General features: G+C 45.0%; 2 protein-coding genes and 1 non-coding gene across 6 annotated transcripts in view; 1 reads left to right on the top strand and 2 right to left on the bottom strand.

The window, feature by feature from the left end:
- The window catches only part of LOC138951748 (TOG array regulator of axonemal microtubules protein 1-like), a 98,385-nt gene that overhangs the window by 63,427 nt on the left and 12,667 nt on the right, over positions 1 to 22,291 (bottom strand). For 2 of the 4 annotated variants that reach the window (XM_070323302.1, XM_070323305.1), the window contains exons 2-3: positions 10,091 to 10,126; positions 7,636 to 7,789 (exon numbers count right to left, since the gene is read on the bottom strand). In XM_070323302.1, coding sequence (XP_070179403.1) covers positions 7,636 to 7,789; positions 10,091 to 10,126 — 190 coding nt within the window. Of the gene's footprint in view, positions 1 to 7,635; positions 7,790 to 10,090; positions 10,127 to 10,999; positions 11,024 to 22,291 lie in introns of all 4 variants that reach the window. The other 2 variants (XM_070323303.1, XM_070323304.1) reach the window with 2 other exon arrangements.
- On the bottom strand, positions 4,389 to 4,507 carry LOC138954020 (5S ribosomal RNA). The gene has a single exon (XR_011451688.1). It is a non-coding gene; the product is annotated as a 5S ribosomal RNA (ribosomal RNA).
- LOC138952588 (uncharacterized) lies at positions 17,113 to 19,045 on the top strand. The gene is made up of 3 exons (XM_070324275.1): positions 17,113 to 17,293; positions 17,613 to 17,835; positions 18,806 to 19,045. Exons 1-3 carry the CDS (start codon positions 17,169 to 17,171, stop codon positions 19,043 to 19,045), a joined length of 588 nt encoding a protein of 195 aa, XP_070180376.1. The 5' UTR covers positions 17,113 to 17,168.

The raw sequence follows: 22,291 nt of genomic DNA, 5'->3' as shown, positions 1-22,291 counted from the left end.
AGTTTCCCCGGAACGAACTGGACTGACATCCGGACCTGATTGGTCTGGCACCAGAGCAGAATCTCCTCCGCCAACAGGGAGAGGGACCGAGAATTGGTGCCCCCCTGGTGGCGAAGGTAAGCTAAGCATGTGGTGTTGTTGTCCCCGTTGAAAATCAGAGGGGCCAAGGACAGGCCGAATGGGAGGGCCCGAAACTCGAACACCGTGCCCTCCCAAACGAACCGGAGCAGATGTCGGTACCCCGGGGCCACCAGGATGTGGAAGTAAGCATCCTGGAGGTCCCAGACATGGCCCAATCGTTTGGCCGGATGGCCAACCGGACCGACGAAGGGGTTTCCATCTTGAACTTGCACCTGTGAAGGTACAAGTTCAAGGTGGAGAGGTCCAACACCGGCCTGAACCGGCCGTCCTTTTTGGGGACGGTGAACAGGCGGGAGCAGAACCCCAGAGAAGGCTGAGAAAGGGGGTAGACCGCCTTCTTCTCGACCAACGAGTTCACCTCGTCCTGAAGAGCCTGCCATCTGGCAGGCTCTCGAGGAGGGGGGAACGTCCAAGGTAGAGCGGACAATGGAGGTTGTGACGACAGCGGTAGAGAAAACCCCGACCACACCACCCTCAAGAAAAACTGGTTGGAGACCAGTCTGCCCCACATGCCGCGGGCCCGAAAAAAGGGAACCGCCGGACGAAAGAGGGGCAACTTGAGGGGGCGTCAACGTAGGGCCGGGACTCACTGAAAATTCTGCTGGCGGGCAGGCGCAGGCTTGCGACCACCCCCCCTGGTGGTGCTGCTTCCCCTTACCTGTCTGAGCACCCTTCGTCTTGCTTGGGAACGCAACAGGCGCCTAAGAGGAGGAAGAAGGAGGCAGTGAAACTGGCTTCTTCTTCTTCTTCTGAGGCTGGGAGCTGGAGGTGACTGTAGCACTTCTCTTACTCCCCGCCGCCGTCGCCGAAGCAGCGAGGCCAACCATCAGAGAATCAGTGTTCCTCTGGCGTGTGGACTCCACCACAGAACGAACAGTGTCCGGATGAAAGAGGGAAGAAGGCTGAGGAAACGTGTTCCTCAGACTCTTCCTCATATCCGGAGGCACTATAGAAGTAGGCAGAAAATGATCACGGAACAGGGCCAATAAAGTGGACCCGTGTTCCAATGGCCAATTCTGCCGCAGACGTCACGCACGATCGCACGGCATGCAAAGCCCGATCCACTCGAACCGTGTCAAGGACCCGAGTGGAATCGGACTCTGCCCGATTGGGAGGGTCCAACAGTGTGGACAGCGTGCTCATCCATGTCAAGGCCTGTGATTGGGCCTCGACTGTGGACGAAACGGTGGCCTCAAGATTGTGGAACGAAGCAGAGCTCAGTTCCACCTTCTTGACCGAAGGCACCTCCCCAACGAACACATCACCGTCAGCCCCACCCTAAACACTCGAAGTCTGGAAAGGGAGAGTTCGAGAGTCAAAGGGAAAAGGGAGGGACGAAACAGATTGGACACGAGGAAACAGTGGAGGTGCGCCTCCCAAAGGAAAGCATGGCACTGAACCCGCGTCCTCCCGAGGAACATAGGTCGCGTTTGCACGTGAATCTGTACTCCTCAGGCGATGTGCTGCCGCTTCCACCGTGGCACTTAGACTAGGGTGGAACGCGAATTGCCGGCGGCCGGATCGTTCATAAAACGAGCCGCCGGCAGACGCGGCGTGAGCCTCCCGCGCCCGGGCCGAAGCGGACTCAAAGGACGAGAGGGCGTCTCAGGGAAGGACGTCCTGAAACTGTTCAAACGTCCTTCTAGCTGTGCGAGGACGAGCCTCCTGCCTCTCGTCCTCAGACCCCGGGTCCACGTCCTGTGTGTCAACACTAGACGACAGACGCTTAAGAGAGGCATCCGTGACGTCAAGACGCCGCGTGATGTCTGTCATGTACTGTTGGAAAGTACGAAGCATAGCTTCGGAAGTTCCATCAGAAACCGGCAAGGGTAGAGGTTCAGTGTTAACCTCAGGGCGACCCTGATCCTCCTCCCTATCGTCCTCCGACTCACTCTCCTCTTCACTTCCCGACAACTCCTCAAAAGCAGGAGTGTAGGGAGCTTGAGGGGGAAGAGCCGAAAGCGATGAAGCAGGCTGTGAAGAAACGCCCACAGAAGCAAGAGGCCGCGAAGACCCCTGCCCCAAAGACGAAACGTCTCCAGCAGCCGAAGGGGGAGAAAAACAACAACCCTGCGACTGTTGGGTCAGCCCAGCCAACGAACCCCCGCCATTTATAGACTGAACAGGAACCCATGGGGTCTGATCAGAAAAGAAATGGTCCGGTCCGGTCGGGGGTGCCGATCCGGTCCGGTAGGGTGGTCCGGTCCGGTGCCGTACCATCCGGAGGTCCCGTTCAGCACCGAACCATCGTACCCAACGAAGTGTTCGGGTGGTTAGGTCCGGACGTGGACATACCGTACCATCCGGACCCGTAGGTCCGGTGGTCCGGTTCGGTGCCAGACCATCCAGACCAACAGAGGTGGTCGGGTGGTCCCGCACCGGACCATCCGGACCCGTAGGTCCGGACCCGTAGGTCCGGTACCATCCGGAGGTCCTGTTCGGCACCGAACCATCCGTACGCACAGAAGTGTTCGGGTGGTTCGGTCCGGGCGTGGACGTACGTACCGTACCATCCGGACCCGTAGGTCCGGTTCGGTGCCAGACCATCCGGACCAACAGAGGTGGTCGGGTGGTCCGGACCGGTCCGGTAGGGTGGTCCGGTGTTCCGGTCCGGTGTTCCGGTCCGGTCCCGTACCATCCGGAGGTCCCGTTCGGTACCGAACCATCCGTACCCACAGAAGTGTTCGGGTGGCTCGGTCCGGACGTGGACACACCGTACCATCCGGACCCGTAAGTCCGGTATGGTCCGGTTCGGTGCCAGACCATCCGGACCAACAGAGGTGGTCGGGTGGTCCGGTCCGGACCGGACCACCGGTCCAGCACCGGACCATCCGGACCCGTAGGTCCGGTCCGGTCCCGCACCATCCGGAGGTCCCGTTCGGCACCGAACCACCCGTACCCACAGAAGTGTTCGGGTGGCTCGGTCCGGACGTGGACATACCGTACCATCCGGACCCGTAGGTCCGGTTCGGTGCCAGACCATCCGGACCAACAGAGGTGGTCGGGTGGTCCGGACCGATCCGGTAGGGTGGTCCGGTGTTCCGGTCCTGTCCCATACCATCCGGAGGTCCCGTACGGCACCGAACCATCCGTACCCACTGAAGTGTTCGGTCCGGACGTGGACCTACCGTACCATCCGGACCCGTAGGTCCGGTGGTCCGGTATGGTCCGGTTCGGTGACAGACCATCCGGACCAACAGAGGTGGTCGGGTGGTCCGGTACCGGACCATCCGAACCCGTAGATTCGGTCCGGTCCCGTACCATCCGGAGGTCCCGTTCGGTACCGAACCATCCGTACCCACAGAAGTGTTCGGGTGGCTCGGTCCGGACGTGGACATACCGTACCATCCGGACCCGTAGGTCCGGCATGGTCCGGTTCGGTGCCAGACCACCCGGACCAACAGAGGTGGTCGAGTGGTCCGGTCCCGACCGGACCACTGGTCCGGTACCGTACCCTCCGGACCCGTAGGTCCGGTGTGTTCCGGTTCGGTGCCAGACCACCCAGACCAACAGAGGTGGTCGGGTGGTCCGGTCCCGACCGAAACACTGGTCCCGTACCGTACCATCCGGACCCGTAGGTCCGGGGGGTCCGGCAAGGGCCAGAGGTACTGTCCCGCACCGGACCCTAAGGTCCGGTACGGTCCCGTACCATGGGTCCCGTCCGGACCAAACCCGGAGGTCAAGTCCAGTCGGGACCCGTGGGTCCGGTTCGATCCCGACCCGTAAGCCTGGAACGTTCCGGACCCTTGGTCCGGACCATCCGTCACCCGAACACCAGACGCTAAGGAATGGCGTGGGGTCAAGACGGTCCGGTCGGAGGTGTCGGTCTGAGCAACAGAAACAATGTTCCCGTCGCCCTGACCATTCGACAGAAGTACCACGTTCTGTCGAACACCTCCACGTCCAGTAACTAGTCGGCCGGAGCGTTTCAAGAGGGACAGCCACCAGTCACACGGACGTCAGAGGGAACCGTAGTAGCAGTGGTCGTAGGCACGAAGCCTGAAACCCCTGCCCCCACAGGACCGCCCTGAACGGGGTCAATTCGCATCCCAACCCCAGCGGGGAGGGAATTCAGAGACCCCGTCATCTCCTCCGATCTCCCCCCCCAGGAGGCCGAAACTACTGTCAAAACAGCAGCAGACGACCCAGCGAGGGAGTTCAGAGGAGGACCCGTGTCCCTCCTGGCTTCCACAGCGGTGGAAACCGAGGAGGGCACAGGAGAGGCACCGGAAAAAGAAAGATTTTAATGCCAACTGCACCCGGTGTTCCCAGGCGGTCACCCATCCAAGTACTAACCGGGCCCGACGTTGCTTAACTTCGGTGGTCGGACGAGAACCGGTGTTTTCAACGTGGTATGGCCGTTGGCTGTCAAAACCTGAGTCTCTCCAGTAGCCCCTAGATCGGATTCACCAACCCCCAAAGAGGGTTGGGAATCGACCTGCCCCCGGATTCGAGCCAGGGGGGAGAAGGAAACCTTCCCCCCAGGCTCGAAACCGGGAGGAGCTGAAGCCTGAGACTGAGGGCCGGACAACGGCGTCGAAGGGGGGGAAGCCTGTTCCACTGAAGGAGAAGGAGAAAGAAGCTTTTTCTTTCCCCTCGAACTTCCCCGAACCTTCGACGGCGCAGCCCCGCCCGAAGTCCCAGGCTCAAGCCCAGCCTGTTTGAGCAAGCTCGCATTGAGCTTGCTCAAACAGGCTTTCTCCGCCCTCCCTCGCCGCAAACGCAAAGCGTTTGGGGAGGGAGAGTCGGAGCGCCGAAAGATCCCCTTCTCCGTGCGTAAAACATGACGCTGGGCGCCCGGAGAAGGGTTGCCCCCGGCAGACTCTGGTTCCGTAGAACCAGAGCCCAAAACAGGACGAGACATCCTACCTCGCCCTGTACGTACCCTTAAAGACCGAGAATTAACAAAATTCAAAGAAAATTTAGGTCAATACTCAAGTGAATGCGGCGAAACGAGAAGCAGACGACCGGTCACCACGAAGTAGGACGGGAGGCACGCCGAGTCCGCCACACAAAAACGGAGGCACAAGTTGAAGGAAACACAACGTAGCCTCAAGCCAGAAGTGGAATAACACACAATAATCCAACAGGTGATAGTCCACACAGAAAAGGAGCCTCTTAGTCCAAAATAATCCGGGAGCGTAGCAGAAACACAGCCGGTCTGACACGCGCGAAAAAAGAAAGAGGACGCGCCACCTACATCCTGTAAGGGGGAAGCACTCGGACAGTGCTTGGGATCCACGGTGGCGCATGGTTATGGGAGATAATTGTACCCACTCAGCGTTTTGTCCAATTTTTTCGGCCTATAATAGATAATGTGCAAGAATAGTACTGTCGAGGTAAGTGTTATATTGACGAGTCGCTTCTAATAACCCTTCACTTTACCACGCTAAATGTTCATCTCTCCCTTCCCAGGAGGAAGCTGGACTCCTTTCTTCATTTAACCAATTGTTCCTTTCTCTCCCTGTTCTCCGGATCCATCATAACAATGCTGCTTTAACTTCAAAGCTTCAGCTTACGTCTTTCTTTCTTTCTTTATTTGGTGTTTAACGTCGTTTTCAACCACGAAGGTTATATCGCGACGGAGCTTACGTCTATCTGGCGTCAACTTATAGATCCTCCTTAGTGTGTTATAGTGTTTTTTTCACTTGGAGCATTCATAAACTGTTATACATTTTACTCTGGCTGCAGGCCTGGTACAGCTTGGCTGACCCATTTCAATTGCAAAAGGACTGTTTAAAACATGTTTCTTTTATTTAAGGGGCTTACTGGAAACACTGCTGCAGCAATCAATGATTATTATAAAGCATTTAGCATTATTTAAAAGCTGGTCATACCAAAAAATTAGTTTAATACTCCTCACACAAGATTTTTTTTAATTTACCCATTTTCAATCTCCTTGGAACAGAGTTGAATTGTTTGCTTTGCTAACTTTAGACTTCAAGCTGTTCTCAGACTTTAACAAGTTTAATGCAATGCACCCTTTCCCCTTACAGCAGAAACAAAGAAATCACATTGAATCTGTTTTCCTTATTTACGTACATTAAAATTATCATTGTCTTATAATCTAACTGCCCTGATCAACCCAATCACTCAATGCATATATATAACCAAATCAAATTACGCTGCCTCATTTGTTAACTTTCCCCACCCCTACCCATTGAAAGTAGAGTGTGTTCACGTTTCACAGAAGCGATCAAGTACCACCGAGTCAAAAAGGCAAAGCAGATATCGAACCCGACGGACTGAATATAAGGCAGGACCCACTCAAAACTTTAAGAGCCAGCGCTAGCAGGAGTAAATGTCAGTGATAAGAAGAAATGGCCGGTAGCTCAATCCTGCAGGCTTAGTTCTAGGTGTGTATGCGAGCGTATGGGTGAAGGGAGCTGAACTGTAAGGATTAATTCGTTCAAGCTTCAGTGGTTTTGAAAAGAGAAGCCAACCACTGTGGCACACTGTCGCGCAATCTTCATTTCTGGCAATTCTCTTGCAGGGGCAGCGGAACTGAACGACTCAGTACCACTAAACGTCTGACAGGGAAGTTTGACGAGGGGAAAAGTTGTATTGATCTTGAACAGCGGATAAACAGTGGAAAACGAAGCGGGGAAGTAACTGCACAGTTTATATCAAGACTAATCAATAAAGGCAGATCATGAATGGTGCAGGTTTGGCAACGGATCCATTGATTACAGACGCAGGCAAATAAAAACAGCTGAAAAGCAACACTTGTCAAAAAGAACACTTAACACATGAAAGTCAACTGTTTAGTTTTAGATTTCAACCTGTTGTCAAGCCCCCATCTTACGCTGACCATTACAGGGTTCGTACAGTTTTTTTGTTCTAAAATTCAAGGACTTTTCAAGAACTTTCAAGACCTTCTGAAGAGAAAATCAAGCACCCTCTTAGTCTTAGGCTCTTACCTTCAAAGCTCGCAATGAAACACTCGCTGGTTATTTATATACCCCCTTCCCACATGCCGATTTAAATCATTGGATGTTCAAAAACTAATGATTTCATTTTTGTCAAAGGCGACAGATTCGTAGCAGACGATGGTTTTGAAGCAGACAGACTCAAAAGGGACTGTAGGTTACTGTTCAACTCTTTCTTTGATGTTATGAAATAATAAATCATTGCAATTGTTTATTGTGGGTGCATGGTTGTTTAAGTTTATGCATAGCATTCGCAGCACAGTTTTAAGCCTTTAGAATTATTCAATGATTCAAACTAATTCTGTGGAACATTCTAATTCATCTCAGTTTGCAACCAGATTGCCAAATGTTGTTGAACTTTGTATAAAAAGAAAAGCTTGTTCCTAGCATATGGAAAAAACCTGCATAGAGCTAGGAGGATAGTTTAGGCCTGCAAGTCTGTATTATGTTTTAACTTGGATGAATCTTCGCACATAAAACTAATATGCAGACGTAAACACTATTCCAAAAGTGTGTGGTCTTTTTTTCTAAGACTGAATTCGTAAGTTCTTTGTGCTTTGCTTACCTATACTGTCAGTGTCTTCATTCTGTACTACTAGGCCCAGACTGTCCAGTGTGGTCTTGCGTTTGGGTGTACTCCTCAGGTCCGGTGATCCCCCTTCCCCCTCTCCCATCCACATGGCACGCGGCTTGGGAGGAGCAGGGTCCTCTGTGATTCCCTGCATATTCAAGAACAAGAGTATTAATTAGCATCAATTGCTGCCCATACAAGTCTAAAATCACCCTACCTCAGACTAATAGCCCTAGCTGACTTACAATAAAATCTTGCATTGAGTAATGCAATGTAAAACCATACTTCAAACTAACTTAATTAATATAAATCATAATGATAAACAACAGCTGTTTAAATAAAGTATACTTGTTAATGATCCTTCACAGCAGAATGAAAGTAAACAATGTAGTCATCTCAAGCCAGTAAAAGGTCTTGAGCTAACTGATCCATTATTTTATATTCTATTCCTTGGCTGGTATTACTGCTCTACAAAAAACACTTGTCAATGTCAGAGCTGAAGCATAGTAACAGAACAACAATGCCAAAATTGAAAATAAAATAAGGGGGACACTTTCAGGATGGGATGAGGTGGGACTTCCATCAAATCTTCCTACAAGCAAAGCTGATAAAAGTCTAGCAAGTAGCATACTACACAGAAAAGACCAGTGAATGTTAAACCCAAATCCCTTATGCTCAAGAAAAACCTTGAACATTAAATAGTATAGACATCCTTTGATAGTCCAATGAAAACGAGCTGGCTAATAAGGAGAAAAGTAATTATGAAATGTTGACAATTATGAAGGATTAAACAGTAAGGGAACTAATTGATCACTAGCAGGAACTGCAACATAGCAATCAAGGGTAGCCACAAGAAGGGCCTAAAATGTAGGTAAAATTAATTCTTGGCTGGTGAATAGAATTTTAAACAAAACTTCGGACTGGCCACACTTAATTAAAGCAAAAAGCTTCCTGTAGCGTATGATAATGCAGACCTTCCTGTCCCCAAGACATCCACCAAACTAAATTCACAAACATTCACAGGTGCTGCCTCCAGATCAGATGCAGACCTCTTAGCATTACATAACCAACTGCAAGCAATGTATACAGTAGAACCCACTTTTACCCCTACCCCTTTAAAACCCCTGGTTTCAAGTTTTTTCTATCAATAACATATGCAAAATCAGCCCCATTTCAAGACTTCTTCCCTTTTAAGACCTTTCTTTCTTTATTTGGTGTTTAACGTCGTTTTCAACCGTTCAAGGTTATATCGCGACGGGGAAAGGGGGGAGATGGGATAGAGCCACTTGTCAATTGTTTCTTGTTCACAAAAGCACTAATCAAAAATTTGCTCCAGGGGCTTGCAACGTAGTACAATATATTACCTCACTGGGAGAATGCAAGTTTCCAGTACAAAGGACTTAACATTTCTTACATACTGCTTGACTAAAATCTTTACAAAAATTGACTATATGTTATACAAGAAACACTTAACAAGGGTAAAAGAAGAAACAGAATCCGTTAGTCGCCTCTTACGACATGCTGGGGAGCATCGGGTAAATTCTTCCCCCTAACCCATGCGGGGGGGGGGGGGGGGGGGTCTTTTAAGACCTAATATTCTAAGATATGTTTAGGTCTTGAAACAGAAAGGGCCGGGTTTCCACTGTACTAGTTAATTAATCTTGCATTTAAAATCAAATTAATCTGACAAGCAGACTGCTACTGCCCTGAAATTTTACTTTTTAATGGGCCCCTCAGTACCCAAACAATTTGGCTCCCACTGTTTTATGACAAGCAGTCTCAGAGTCAGGTCATCTCTAGGAAACCAGAAGCAGTTTCAGAAAATTACTTCCTATTGCCAGCTGAACTGACACTAGTGACAGTATTAATGACTAATAATAAACAAGGTGATCCATCCCGGGAGCATCTCGTTACTCCCCAGGCTTGTTACTAACCCTAACCCTAACGGAGAGTAACGAGCCGGGGGAGTAACGAGCCGGGGGAGTAACGAGCCGGGGAAGTAAAGAGCTGATCCCATCCATCCCCACTACTCAAAAGTCAAACACACAAGAACAGATAGAGAGAACTTTGAGTGTAGCGCACTAAGGTGGTGGAAAGAGCAGCTAAAGGAGTCATACAAGAGCTATACTTGAACTTGAAGAGTTTTAGTTCTTTCTTTATTTGGTGTTTAACGTCGTTTTCAACCACGAAGGTTATATTGCGACGGAGAGTTTTAGTTACTGAAATTAAGCTTACCAGGCATTAACATTCATCAACTTATCTCGAAAAAAATTCTACAAAATGAAACGGTCAAAACTTTTGAGAAATTCTTCAACGTCACTTCATGCACACAGTTCTGGTAAACATGAAATAAAATGAAAGCCAAAAAGTAAACACAAAACCAAGCAATCGTATTTAACATATTGATTGTTGATCAAGCTAATGTTTGAATAACAAAACAATTTCTTACCAAGCGGACAAGCCTAACTGATTTCGAATAGGTATCCTATTCAAAGAAGTCAGAAATATATTCAGAAATGAATACTTGTAAGACAGGTACAAAGATCATTTGTCATGAAACACAGGTGAATACTTATCTAGCACTATCTCTGCACTGAGGTTTGTACAAAACACACAGACATATATATAACTCACATGAACAGATATACACGTATGCACATTAATTTAAGGGGGATCGAAGCAGAAGGACGGGGAAGCAGAGCGGGTGAGCTATTCACTAACTATAACTGGCAGCTTTAATGTAGTTCAGCGGTGATATGAAATGAGAAACAGAAATCTATGAATTTAAACAAAAAATTAATTTAACAGCTACAGTGGAAGGGACACAACTGATGCTTTTGAGAAATATTGATTTTTTTCCCCCCTTAGCAACCATCTGATCGCCAGAGAGTTATTTCCCATTATCTCGAGGAATTTCTGGGTTTTTTGCCAACACAATTAAACAGAATCAAAGTAAAGATCTACATAACTATGACTGTGTTTGTTACAGTTGCATTGCCTGTCTGTTCCTATTCTGGTTTGCCAGTTGCAATGATTTTACATTTTCATGCAGCTGTAAAGAATCAAATCTGGTGCAAACTGAATGCACGTGGACAGATTTTCACAACAAAATTAAACACATCTACAATGGTTTTTGCCTCAGCATTTTGTGTGTGTGTGTTTAATATACTGTATACTTTCTGTTGTATACCCAAATTAATTCTGCCAGGGGACCATCTGTATTGCAAGTTACATGCATTCAAAAGAACTTGGTTGCTCACCAATAACATTCTAAAGAGCACTACAGATAAAATCGTAAAGCAGAGAGAACTATTAAGAAATCTATTCCTAGATAAGCTACACCAACAGCTGTTAATACCTGAACATGTGGAGCTGATCGACGCTGAAAAATGAAATTATAAGGTTCATATGATTTAACACTGTCTTGATTTGATATGAACCAGTCACAAAAAAATAGAGCATTCAAAATTGCTCGAATTCAAAATGAGCAAGCTTACATTTATGTTGCATGTATCCGTTATGACAAGATTTTGTTTGTACTCAACATTGCAACAGTATAGTACTGAAATAGTATAGACTAATTGATAATGAATAGGGGGTGTTAGGGAAATACCGATGGAACACATTCCCCATTTATCAAGTAATCCTTATAGCTCGAACGTACATCAAAATTCAGCGATCGCATAGACTAGAGTATACAATATCAGCCCTGACATCATTTGACTTTTTGTCAAATGACGGAATGGCTTTTCAGCTTTTATCTTAAAAATAACAAGTTAAAGCAAGTCAATTGATTCACTAGTACTGGCTGTCAATATATATATTTTATATATCTTATCAAACAAACATTTTGTGGGGCTGGTATTGTGGTAGTACGCACACTGTGTAGTATGCAAGAAATCTAGAATTAGGGCAGAATATGTGTCTGAAATGGTTAAAGCAATAAGTTTATTAGGTCAAGTCTTTGGCTCCCGAACACAGACTAAGTTGAGTTTGAGCACTTTAAAACTATGCATGTTTTACTCAGTTACTAACTCTTTTCTCAGTAGTCTTTATATAATTCCTGGCAACATTAGCACAATGCCTCATTGAACTTAATGTTATGTGGGACAATAAATTAAATGTACCAGTTGGTAATCATAAGATTTTGGATTACTAGGGTATAACTTAACTATTACCATGAATTACAATGGAAGGCCATTAGCCAATCCAGTCCCCTTTTTATTACAAGGTCAAGGTGAACTGCACACATGAGAACATGCTGAGAACCCCTGCAGGTAAATGTATTGCTACACTCCCCTTGTTTAAAATGTTTATTGCTGCACACTCCTACTGTCATCCATCCCCCACTCTTCCTTCCCAATCCAGTCCCGATTTTTGGCTCACGTAAGTGTAGCCTATGCGATGCTAAACTTTGTCTGTCTGTGCGTGTGTATGTGTGTGTGTGTATGTGATAGAAACTTTAACATTTGACTGAACACCGAAATACTAATTTTACCTGGTTATTATCCAAGCAACAGCTTCAAAGTATTGAAGCAATGATCAACATTTCGTCGGCACTTATGTAGTTAAAGTGTGTATCCAAAGAAAACGGGTGGTGGGGGGTTTTGGCAGGGTAAAAACAGGTGACTGATTTGTGCCCTGTGTGGTATGTAGACCAGGTCAGGGGTCAAGGTTAGGTCAGATCGCGTGAAGGATTGTGGTATAGATACAGTTATCACCGAGCTGCAGTTCGCCGATTCGAAGAAGACGACTCATGATTTCACATTGTTCGGTTTCGTAAAATAGATAAAGAAAATACCAAAGGAGATTTCCTACAGGTTAATCTGCACAGCGTGTTTCCAGTGTCTGCGCGAGGAAGCGCTGTCGAAAGCGCAGTGTCGATCTGGCCATCTGGCAGTCGTGTCCCCGTAAGTACTAAAAAGTAGGCTACAGACATACAGATCTAGATCTAGTGTCTCGCACTCTTGCACCGTATCACTTATGCTTACTGTTTCTTTCTTTCTTTATTTGGTGTTTAACGTCGTTTTCAACCGTTCAAGGTTATATCGCGACGGTATGCTTACTGTGTGTGTGTATGTGTGACGGAGTGATTGAGTTTGTGTTACTGTTTGTCGATTTCTTACGTGAGCCGTGAAGGCTTCGCCTCTTGTTGTATAAAGCTGTGTTATGTTCAACTTTGAGTGCATGTATTATCAAAAATAAACAGATTTATAATGGTCACATAATGCACACAACCCTTTTTTCTATTGAATGTATTCAAAAATTGAAGGGTCTGCAGAACCACTGTGTTACTGAGTCTGAGTGATGAAAAATTCACCCCCTGAGTTGAACCAGCAGCCACATAAGCATGCTGGCTGCAGTGTGCCAAGAGTCAGTCAAGCCAAAGTACCGTATTTGACGGATTACAAGACGCACTGTTTTATAAGCCGCACCCCCGACTTTTAAAAAAAAAATTGGGACGAGCCACGTATAGGCCGCGTCACTATATATTAGCCGCCGTCGAAAAAAATATAATCAGATCGTGTCAATCAATCAAAACAACCAGGCAAACGAAAGTACGGTATTTGGCAAAATCGGCTCTGATAATAAACAAGTGAAACAAAGAAGAAAAGTAAAAAAGTTTGAAGAAAAATATCCCACACACAATTTGTAACCAACACACACATGTAGTCCCGCCCGGAATAAGCTTTTTTGGGGATGATTTACAACTTTTGCACACATTTCGAGCAGACGAAAACACAACATGGCGGCTCTCGCTCCTCCAACTACCGCGAGACACAAAAAAACGAAATCTCGCGCGCGCGAGATCCTGATGCATCCGGTGTTTCTCTGTACGCTATCTTGTCACGACGACTTGTTGACAAACGAAGATTTGCGAAAGAAAGAGAAAAGCGCCGAGTCTTGAGTAGAGAGCTAATAAAGTACCGGTAATCGCTAATCGAGCGAAATGAAAATCCGCGGCGACTTCCATTAGGTGAATGCTATTCAAGTTCAGGTAACGTTTTAACCGCATCTTTTTATAAGCCGCAATGCGATTTTTTTTTTTCAAAAGTAGCGGCTTGTAGTCCGTCAAATACGGTATGTCAATCACTGTTGTGCATGATTAATTGGTTCCGAACTGACGTCAGGGCAGGACTCACACATCTTGGTGGACAATAAACTTAAGCCTTAATCTCGCTGCTTGCACTGTGCCAACTTCTACACCCCAATCTCAGTTGACCCCAAGCCGACAGACCTTTGCCTGAACTTGAAGAATTTCAGGCTTTGTTCAGCTGTGCTGTGCAGTCAGACTGCTGTACAGTGCTATTAAAACTTTCAAACTCAGTGTACCGTGACCACACTGCCAAGCTGAGAATTAGACTGTTGGCTAAAAAGAGAATATGAATCAATTATATATATATATATATATATATATATATATATATTATATATATTCACGATTAGCAAGAGGTACAACACATACCATTTACAAATATAAATTACTGCACACATTATTATTCCTAATCCACCGATCTACCATGATTTCAAGGCCATGGAGGTGGCTCGAGTGCAGAAATCTGTGACCAGCTGACCATTTTTGACTGCGATTCTAAGGTTGAAGATAAAGAATTAATGAAATCAAACTGTTGTCACTTGTTCTTATATATAATCAAAGCTTCGTGTGATGACATAAAATGAGTTAAAATTGCTTTCTGTCATTAAAAAAACAATTTTTTTTAATGAAAAATCGACGATCGTGGTGGAAGAAAAACGTGACAGACATACCTGTGTGTCACTTCAGACGGCAGTTTTCACCATAAAAAGATCGAATCAAGAGTCAAATTATTGATTTCCGAATTCTTAAAACATTATCAATTCCTATTGAGGTTATGTGCCTGTCAAATATTTGTTCGTTTCTTGTTTATATAGAGCGTCATCAATCGTGCTCAAACGCAACGCGTGACGTCATGTTTGGGTGATAACGATCGATGTTAACTTGAAAGAAATATCCGCATCCAACACACGTGATTAACCTCCAATCTGAAAGATTTTATGTTTTAGTTCTTGGATTAATCAGCAAGCGAACATTTTAAACTCTGATGCAGCAAGAAACTTACATTGATTTTGCGGAAGCGATATGGTGTCAACAAACCGTTGCGTTTGGACACGAAAAAAGAACAATTTCTGTGTATTTTTCACTCCATTTTTTTTAGATTAATCCGGCATGTGACTCCAATTTTGAATATTGCGCCACTTGAAGACCAAGCGTGCGATGGACGCCGAGGAAGGGCCGAAAGGTAAGGTTTTATTTTGGCGTCATTTGTTGCGTTTTTGCAAATCCAGCGAAATTATGGATAGAATATGAAGTAATGACCACATTAGGCTTTCGAGTGCTGAGTTCTGTTTCTCTGATAAAACTAGAGATACTGTCTTTCTTTCTTTATTTGGTGTTTAACGTCGTTTTCAACCACGAAGGGTTATATCACGACGGGGAAAGGGGTGAGATGAGATAGAGCCACTTGTCAATTGTTTCTTGTTCACAAAAGCACTAATCAAAAATTTGCTCCAGGGGCTTGCAACGTAGTACAATATATGACCTTACTGGGAGAATGCAAGTTTCCAGTACAAAGGACTTAACATTTCTTACATACTGCTTGACTAAAATCTTTACAAAAATTGACTATGACCCCCTCTTTTATGTGGGGTTGGTGGTTGCAGTGTATTAAATCTGTTGCACTGTTCTGTTCCAGACGGAAGGAGAACAGGAACAAAAAGAAAGAGGTTGAGGAGAAAAAGCCCAAACCACAGAAACCACAAGAAACCATTCCCAAGACACCTATACTATAGGCTCTCCATTCAAGTCGCCCGAAGCTTTGCGGCAGGCTGCCTCAAGAGCATCAAAGCATGAACCAAAAGACCCTACAAAACTGGTCGAACTACGGGAGTATCAGATGAGGGCAATTAACCGTTCCCGCGGAAGAAAGCAGCAGCAGCCAAGCTCTGTCTACTTAACAGAATTGTCAACAATAAGGAACAAGATCTTGAGAATAAATTTTGGAACAAGATAAAAACGCGGATCAGGATGAACAAGAAGAAACGTGACAAAGACACTTTGAAATGTAGGAGACAGATTTTTGCAGACGCCATTGCCATCTCAAACTCTGAGTCGGTAAAGACTATATCAGAATCCCTCGGAGTATCCTGGAACTTTGCAAACAAATGTTCCAATATGTTGTCGGATGAGTCCGAGGAGGCTGCCAGTTCATTTGCAGAAAATGGCACGTCTCTGTCTGAGGTTGATAAGATGATGGAGGAGTTTTATGCCAGACCGGATATCGCCATAATGATCCCAGACAGACGCAGGGTCAAGAAAGACCTTGTGCCAAGGTCAGTACTGTTCACCACCCTCAAGAAGGCACATGCAGAATTTGTGGCCTCAACAGGAAAGCAGGTTTCCTACAGCAAATTCAAGAAGTGTCGCCCGCAACATGTGCTCACAGCTGACCACAGGTCAAGGACAAGTTGTCTGTGTATCCACTGTGCCAATGTTGGTCAGAAGCTGAAGGTGCTGCAAAAGCTGATGAGGAAATTAGAGGCTTCTGGCAACAACACAGACCAACTGGTGGAAGACGTGGAGGAGGCAGTTGCAGTCACCTTGTGTGCAAGAGATCCCTCTATGCCTTGCCATCGCCCTGCCTGTGTAAATAGGAAATGTGGAGAGTACTGTGGCGTTAAGCGCCTCATCAACATGACCCCAGCAATGAAGTGTCCTGGTTGCGATGGGAGCTTGTCAAGAAAGACAACAGCAACCACAATGGCAATGTGACAAAGCAGGTAAAGGCATCCGTAGTGTTTGTATTTTTCTCCTAATTATGCTTTTGCTGAATTTTTTCTTTTCTTTTCAAGTTTGACAAATGAATAGCTGTACTGTACATGTGTATACAATCCCATTGTAATATTCACTTGTTTGTTTATTTGGTTCTGGTTGATCAATTTATTATTTATTATTTTGTTCTTGCGCCGTGATCATGCAAGGTATTGTGTGGAAGTTATGCGCTATATAAATACATATTCATTTATTCATTCATTCATTGTGTGATTTTTTGTTTGTTTGTTTGCTTAACGCCCAGCCGACCACGAAGGGCCATATCAGGGCGGTGCTGCTTTGACATTTAACGTGCGCCACACACAAGACAAAAGTCGCAGCACAGGCTTCATGTCTCACCCAGTCACATTATTCTGACACCGGACCAACCAGTCCTAGCACTAAACCCATAATGCCAGACGCCAGGCGGAGCAGCCACTAGATTGCCAATTTTAAAGTCTTAGGTATGACCCGGCCGGGGTTCGGACCCACGACCTCCCGATCACGATCACAGGGCGGACGCCTTACCACTAGGCCAACCGTGCTGGATTTCATTGTGTGATGCTGTGTGAAATCATTAGCCTACTTACACCACACTGGTGTTTAACCATGTTGATATATGCACTTATGTTATCTTTAGGGGACAATTCAAGACTTGCTGGTAGAGCTGGCTGAGGAGATGTCAACCATGGCCAGGCAAGTCATCCATACGGCCAAATGGGAGTATCTCCAGTTCCGCCAGTTGCGGATGAATCTGCCACCTGGATGGATACTGACTGTACAGGATTTTGCCGAGAATTATCGGTAAGTATGACTTTTTACATAGAATTTTATTCTATATTGCTGAAAGTATCAAAAAAGGTGACTGAAGGGTATGGTAAAAAATATCGAATAATTAAAGTCAAGGAACAAATATATTACCCGGAAAAGAGCATTTCAACGCTAATCCTCATCTAACAGTAACACTAACACCGAGGTTCAGCGTTTGGCTCTTCTCCCAGTGATATTCTTTTATATGTAGCTGAAAGTTGTGCCTTTCCAGCTGAATCTTGTTGACATTAAGTTCTGTCTGATGTGTCAGCTTTTTAAAAATATTGTATCATCTTTGATCTGCATGTTCTAGGTGTGAATACCAAGGAGAAGTCCAGGCTGCCCATTGGAAGTACGACCAGGCCACGATCTTTCCCACAGTGACATACTTCCGATGTGCATGTGGTGAAGTGGCGAAAGAGACAGTCATAATTCTCTCGCCAGACCTGACCCATGATGCCTCTGCTGTCTACACATTCACAAAGGCAGTCATCCTTCACCTTCAACATCATCGAGGGCTGAACATCCAGCATCAGGTGCGCATTTATATTTCTATGCTAGAAACGTTCTTTTCACATCAGCATAATAATGATAACAAGAAGAGCAAACGCTCGATCGAGTCACTTTCGCAGTTCTGAATATTATATGAGGCATCAGATGGACAGGAAGAAATTGCTATTCACAACACAATACAGATGTAAATAATTTGATGTAAAGAATAATCCTATAAAGTTTGAATCAAATCCGATGAATAGTTTCAGAGATATGATATTTCAATTTTTTTCCTTCAAGACATACCTGTGACCTTGAAAAAGGTCAAAGGTCACCAAAGCAGACGTCAAAGTGTAGAGGTCACTGGGAGTCACGTTCACATAAAATTTGAGCCCGGTCACTTTTATAGTTTCCGAGAAAAGCCCAACGTTAAGTTGTGTGTTGCCGAACAGAAAAGGCTAGTTATCTCCCTTGTTTTTCTGATAACGTTCGTAAAAGGCTACAGATGTAAATACTTTGATGTAAAGAATAATCCTACAAAGTTTCAATCACATCCGATGAACTTTGTCAAAGATATAAAATGTCTAATTTTTCCTTTGACGCTGACCTGTGACCTTGAAAAAGGTCAAAGGTCAACGAAACCATCGTTAAAGTGTAGAGGTCATTGGAGGTCACGACTAAACAAAATATGAGCCGGATCGCTTTGATAGTTTCCGAGAAAAGTCCAACGTTAAGGTGGTGTCTACGGACGGCCGGCCGGACGGCCGGCCGGACAGACTAACACTGACCGATTACATAGAGTCACTTTTTCTCAAGTGACTCAATAATAATAATAATAATAATGAATAGTTTTTATATAGCGCTGTTCTTTCTAACAAGACTCCTTGCGCATAAATTCTTATAATTGAAAAGGGGAGGGGGGCATTTACCTAACACCATATTTATTCCTTCCCTGTTTGTTCTCGTTTTATACATGTATATTAATAATAATTATTATCACTTGCTGTTTTTCAGGTACAATTCACTGATGGTTGTGCGGCCCAATTCAAGAGCAAGGAGCCCTTCATGGACTTGTCCATGTCAATGCAGGACTTTGGCTTTCCCATTGAAACGGCCTTTTTTGGCTCTTATCATGGGAAAGGGCCATGTGATGGTGCAGGTGGAATGGCAAAAAGTGCTGCCCGACGAGCAGTCTTGGGTGAACAGGTGTGTAATGTTGCTAGACCTTATAAAAGGTCATCTTGCAAGGACTAAACATACTGTGTCAGCAAGTTCTCTATTTATATAATATCGTATGAATGGTGTATCCATAATTTTGTATGAATGATGCATCTAGTTTGGATGAGATTTTGTATGAGTTTATGACCAATTTTATCTCAACCATGTTCACAGGTTGTCATCAGAAATGCATTTGAGATGCATGAGTTCCTGCAGAAGGAATACACCTTGGAGCCTCTTGCCACTGGCTGCAGTCACACACGGAGGGTGTTCCTCTACAATGACGACATCAATCACAAGAGGATGGCCAGGAAGCCGCACAACTGCTTGCAAGGCAGAAGAACCACACACAGTGTGCAGGTTAGTTGGCAGTGTCCTCAACTAGTTAAACCAGTTACATTTAATTTTAATTTCATTTCATAATTTCATTTTTTTCTTTTCTTTTTTTGCTAAATAGTACATCATTGTGGTCTATATTGTTTAATTAGTAGAAGCACTGCATTGTGTTTGGTGTGTGTGGAAAAGCGGACCTTTACCTTCAGTATTCTTTCTTTATTTGGTGTTTAACGTCGTTTTCAACCACGAAGGTTATATCGCGACGAACCTTCAGTATCCTTTAGTTGTTTTTTGTTTTGTTTTTTTGCAGCCCATCAAACCACGTGAGAGCACGGACACGTTCCTGCTTCTGTGGAGAGTGCACCACAGGTCAGTTTGGTTTCTGCCGCACCAAGGAGATCACAGGCACGTTCACCCAACATATCTTCAATGTTCCGGCCTACAAACCTGCTGATGCCAGATCCACACTTGCCAGCTCAGAGGGCTCATCATCCTCTCGACCAACACCTTCCAAGTGCACATATCCTGGCGAAGATCCATACAACACCAGCAAGCCTCAGGAAGTGAGAGCCAAGGCATTTTTTGCCCAGCTGGAGGGAAGGCTGCTGTCGGTAACAAGCTACTCAGAGGCAGCAACTGTTGTCAAGGAGGAGATGGAGGCCCTGCACACATTCCCGCTGGCTTTAAGCAAAGCACTGCTTGAGAGCAGAGAACATGAGCCAGACATGTTTGCAGCAGAACTAATGCCCCACGATGCTCCAGCAGTCACACCATGTAAGATGTATGGTGATGGGAATTGCCTCCCAAGATGCCTGTCCATGCTCGCCCTAAACACCCAAGAGCGCTACAGGGAGATGAGGCTCCGAATTTTCATGGAGATGGTGGCAGGCGAGGAGCACTACTTGGACCACTCCAAGCTGCTAGTGGGCCATGAGGCAAGCCGCGCTAGAAACATCTCTCTACAGTATACCGCCTACACTGGGCAGCTGGTGACGGATTTGGATCCAGACACCATATGCCTGATCTACCAGTGTGATGCAATGACAATCCTCAATCATGGGGAATTCATGGGCATGTGGCAGGTGAGCTATGGTTTACATGCTATAACAATAGGGTTTTGACCATTTTTTGAATAATTTGGTGACCATTCTTTTTGAGAGACTATTGGTGACCACTCTTTTTTGAGAGACCATCTCCATTTTACTACCATGCAGTTTCAAGCAAATTGTTTTGGACCTCTTTTTACTATAATTTGAGAGACAAGCTCGAATTCAAAAGACTTTTCTTGGCTCATGGGATGGTCGTCAGAATTTTTTTTGCTTTTTGTTTTTGTTGGGATAAATTATTTCAGCTGGCTTTGTACAATTTGTTGTTGTTGTTATTGTTTGTTTGGTTGGGTTTTTTAATTGTGAATGGAAAGTGTCTGTTATTGTAATTTACTGTTATTTGATGTCCTGTTTATGCTTGGTGTATGATAGATATGAAACAGTAAACAAGAGATAGAAACTGAAAGTTGCCAATTCAAATCAATCTTTTGCCTGTTGTGGGTAAATTTCAAATTTGAATATTTTAATGGTAAAATCTAAAATAAATTTTAGACATTGAGTACAAATAAACTGATCAACATTATGATTTATTGTAATGTATCCATGTAAGACAATCTGTAGAGAAAAATCTACTCTTAGGTATGCAGACAAGTAAATTTGATGTAAGCATACATGTATTATTTCCCTATGATTTTCTGAACTAATATTTAAAGTAAACATGATCATACCAGCATTTTAACAGGCATACACTCAAGACCCCGCAGTGCCAATCCCGACACCCCCGCCAGCATTTGCCAGAGAGATGCACCGTCTATTAGCTTTGAACGACTTGTGATGTGATGGCAGTAGTGAATAAACAGGACTCCTGTTATGATTTCTCAAAGCTCCATATACCACACATATATTTATCTCTGGCAAAATATTAGTGTGCATAAGTTTTCATGAGTAGCTTTAGTGCATCTGATTTACTTTTTCAATTTGACAATTTTCCTTCTTTTTTTTTACAAAATTCTAATACTTTGTTTGTTTGTTTGTTTGCTTAACGCCCAGCCGACCACGAAGGGCCATATCAGGGCGGTGCTGCTTTGACATATAACGTGCGCCACACACAAGCCAGAAGTCGCAGCACAGGCTTCATGTCTCACCCAGTCACATTATTCTGACACCGGACCAACCAGTCCTAGCACTAACCCCATAATGCCAGACGCCAGGCGGAGCAGCCACTAGATTGCCAATTTTAAAGTCTTCGGTATGACCCGGCCGGGGTTCGAACCCACGACCTCCCGATCACGGGGCGGACGCCTTACCACTAGGCCACCGTGCTGGTAATTCTAATACTTTTATCCTTTTTCAAAAACAAATGATTAAATTAATGTAACAAATTAGATAAGAGTGGTTAATGGATTTTATCAACCATAACAGCATTTAGATTTGTATTATGTTTGGTTAGGCCTGATACAGACTGTTACTATGTCATGTTATGTTTCATGGTCTTTTTATGTTTGGGCATTTTTTCATGGTACAAAAACTTTTTCTAAGGTTGCCCCTCACCTATTCAGTGAACTTAGCTCTGTAGCAGCCTTATATGTCCACACAATGGCATCTGAATTGGATGGCTTACTTACACCCATAGTTCCAGAGGATGTAATTTTATCTTTTGTCACGGTAACATGTTATGTTTCATGGTGTCATGTTATGCTCAAACAGCAAATTTTCTGTGCAAACATAAAAGATTAAGTTTACACATCAGATTATTTGGTGGCTAATAATTACCTACCATCACTGCATGTAGATAGCTATCCTCCTGTTCTTTTTATTATGTTTGGTTTTGCCACTTTGGCCTGATAAAGACTGTGTCACAGCGTCATGTTATGTTTCATGGCGTCAAGTTATGTTTAAG

This window comes from Littorina saxatilis, linkage group LG17, assembly GCF_037325665.1.
Source record: "Littorina saxatilis isolate snail1 linkage group LG17, US_GU_Lsax_2.0, whole genome shotgun sequence".
NCBI lineage: Eukaryota > Metazoa > Mollusca > Gastropoda > Littorinimorpha > Littorinidae > Littorina > Littorina saxatilis.
This window is presented reverse-complemented; position numbering and strand designations above follow the sequence as displayed.

Excerpts from the sequence above, each read along its gene's own strand:
- LOC138952588 (XM_070324275.1), top strand. The coding sequence starts at position 17,169 with ATGTCAACCATGGCCAGGCAAGTCATCCATACGGCCAAATGGGAGTAT. Across the intron at positions 17,294-17,612 it reads GATTTTGCCGAGAATTATCG|GTGTGAATACCAAGGAGAAG; the intron begins GTAAGTATGACT and ends TGCATGTTCTAG. Across the intron at positions 17,836-18,805 it reads GGCTGAACATCCAGCATCAG|GTACAATTCACTGATGGTTG; the intron begins GTGCGCATTTAT and ends GCTGTTTTTCAG.